This window comes from Muscardinus avellanarius (genome assembly GCF_963383645.1).
Source record: "Muscardinus avellanarius genome assembly, chromosome: 13".
Lineage (NCBI taxonomy): Eukaryota > Metazoa > Chordata > Mammalia > Rodentia > Gliridae > Muscardinus > Muscardinus avellanarius.
Window position 1 is genome coordinate 78,373,334 of NC_137799.1, and position 1,245 is coordinate 78,374,578.

Consider the following 1,245-nt stretch of genomic DNA (forward strand, 5'->3'; position numbering starts at 1 on the left):
CTCTTTTTCTTTTCGTTAGGTTTGGTTAGTGGTTTATCTGTCTTGCTTATTCTTTAGAGAAACCAGCATTGGTTTTGCTGATTTCCTGTACTTTTTTATTCTCTATTAATTTCTGATCTGATTTCATAAATTTTATATAAATTATAATTTAGAAAAATCCATCATAAATTTGGCAAAGGTTATATACTTCTAGAAAGCAGCTTATATAGCTATATAAATACTAAAATAAGTCACAAAAGTCGACCTTATACCTGTCTATCTAATAACAAAACATATATTACTGTAAATTTGTTTGCAGACAAATCCTTAAATTTGGTGGGGGTTAAGTTATATACATTGCCTGATAGTTGTTGATATTTTAATAAATATGAATTAATTTTATGCAATGTAATATTTATTGTTTAAGATGTCAAAGTTCCTGTTTCTAATAAATTTTCCACTTTACATCAGTGATAATTATTTAATTAATGTTCTATGATATTTTACACTGGATATCTATTGTTATAAAATATATGTGATTTTCTGCCTTTATGTGTTAATTGAAATTGAACTATAGGGTTTTCTATTTCTGAGCTACACCCTCAGTTCTACCACCAGTTCTTCCTTTTAAAATAATACAAAAGTTTATTTAACAAAAAGTTGCATATGAAAATGTACACAACCCCATTTTTGTGTCAGTAAAACAGGCCCTTTGGAGAGAGGATGTGGATTTCTGTTCAACAGCCATTATTCTACTCGTTCCAAGGCTTCTAACATGATGATACTATTTTCTCGTATTATTACCATTCCAATATTGTTCTGTTGCCCACTGGTTGCCATCTCCACACATTCATCTATCACAAGATTCATCAGGGGATCAAAGCCCTGTAATATTCCTTGGACATGTCTGCCACCATTTAATTTCAATGACAACTTCTTGCCCATACATTTTTTCAGCTCGGGAGGATGAGTTCCTGTTGTCTAGGAGGTAGGCTCAGCGATGCTTTGGAACGGAGTTCGCGACCTGGCTCACGTTACCGCCGTCTTCTACCACCAGTTCTATCTTTGATATATAATCCAGTTTTATTTTGAAACAAAGTCTAATTCCATTTCAGAGGGCTTCACTAAGTTGTGTGCCACCACAGCCAGCTTTCTTCTTTCATTTTGATAGGTATATTCTTAGAGAAACCAAAGCATCATGTAAAGTTAAAAAAAAAATTATGAGCCAGGCGTGGTGGCGCACACTTGTAATCCCAGCATTTAGGA

At 33.3% G+C, this 1,245-nt stretch overlaps 1 protein-coding gene across 1 annotated transcript; it reads right to left on the bottom strand.

Moving 5' to 3' along the window:
• Window positions 1–726: 726 nt before the first annotated feature.
• On the bottom strand, window positions 727–945 carry LOC308272246 (small nuclear ribonucleoprotein G-like; the record flags this gene model as incomplete). Its single annotated transcript, XM_080708996.1, has 1 exon — window positions 727–945. Exon 1 carries the CDS (start codon window positions 922–924, stop codon window positions 727–729), a length of 198 nt encoding a protein of 65 aa, XP_080565122.1. The 5' UTR covers window positions 925–945.
• Between the last annotated feature and the right edge of the window lie 300 nt (window positions 946–1,245).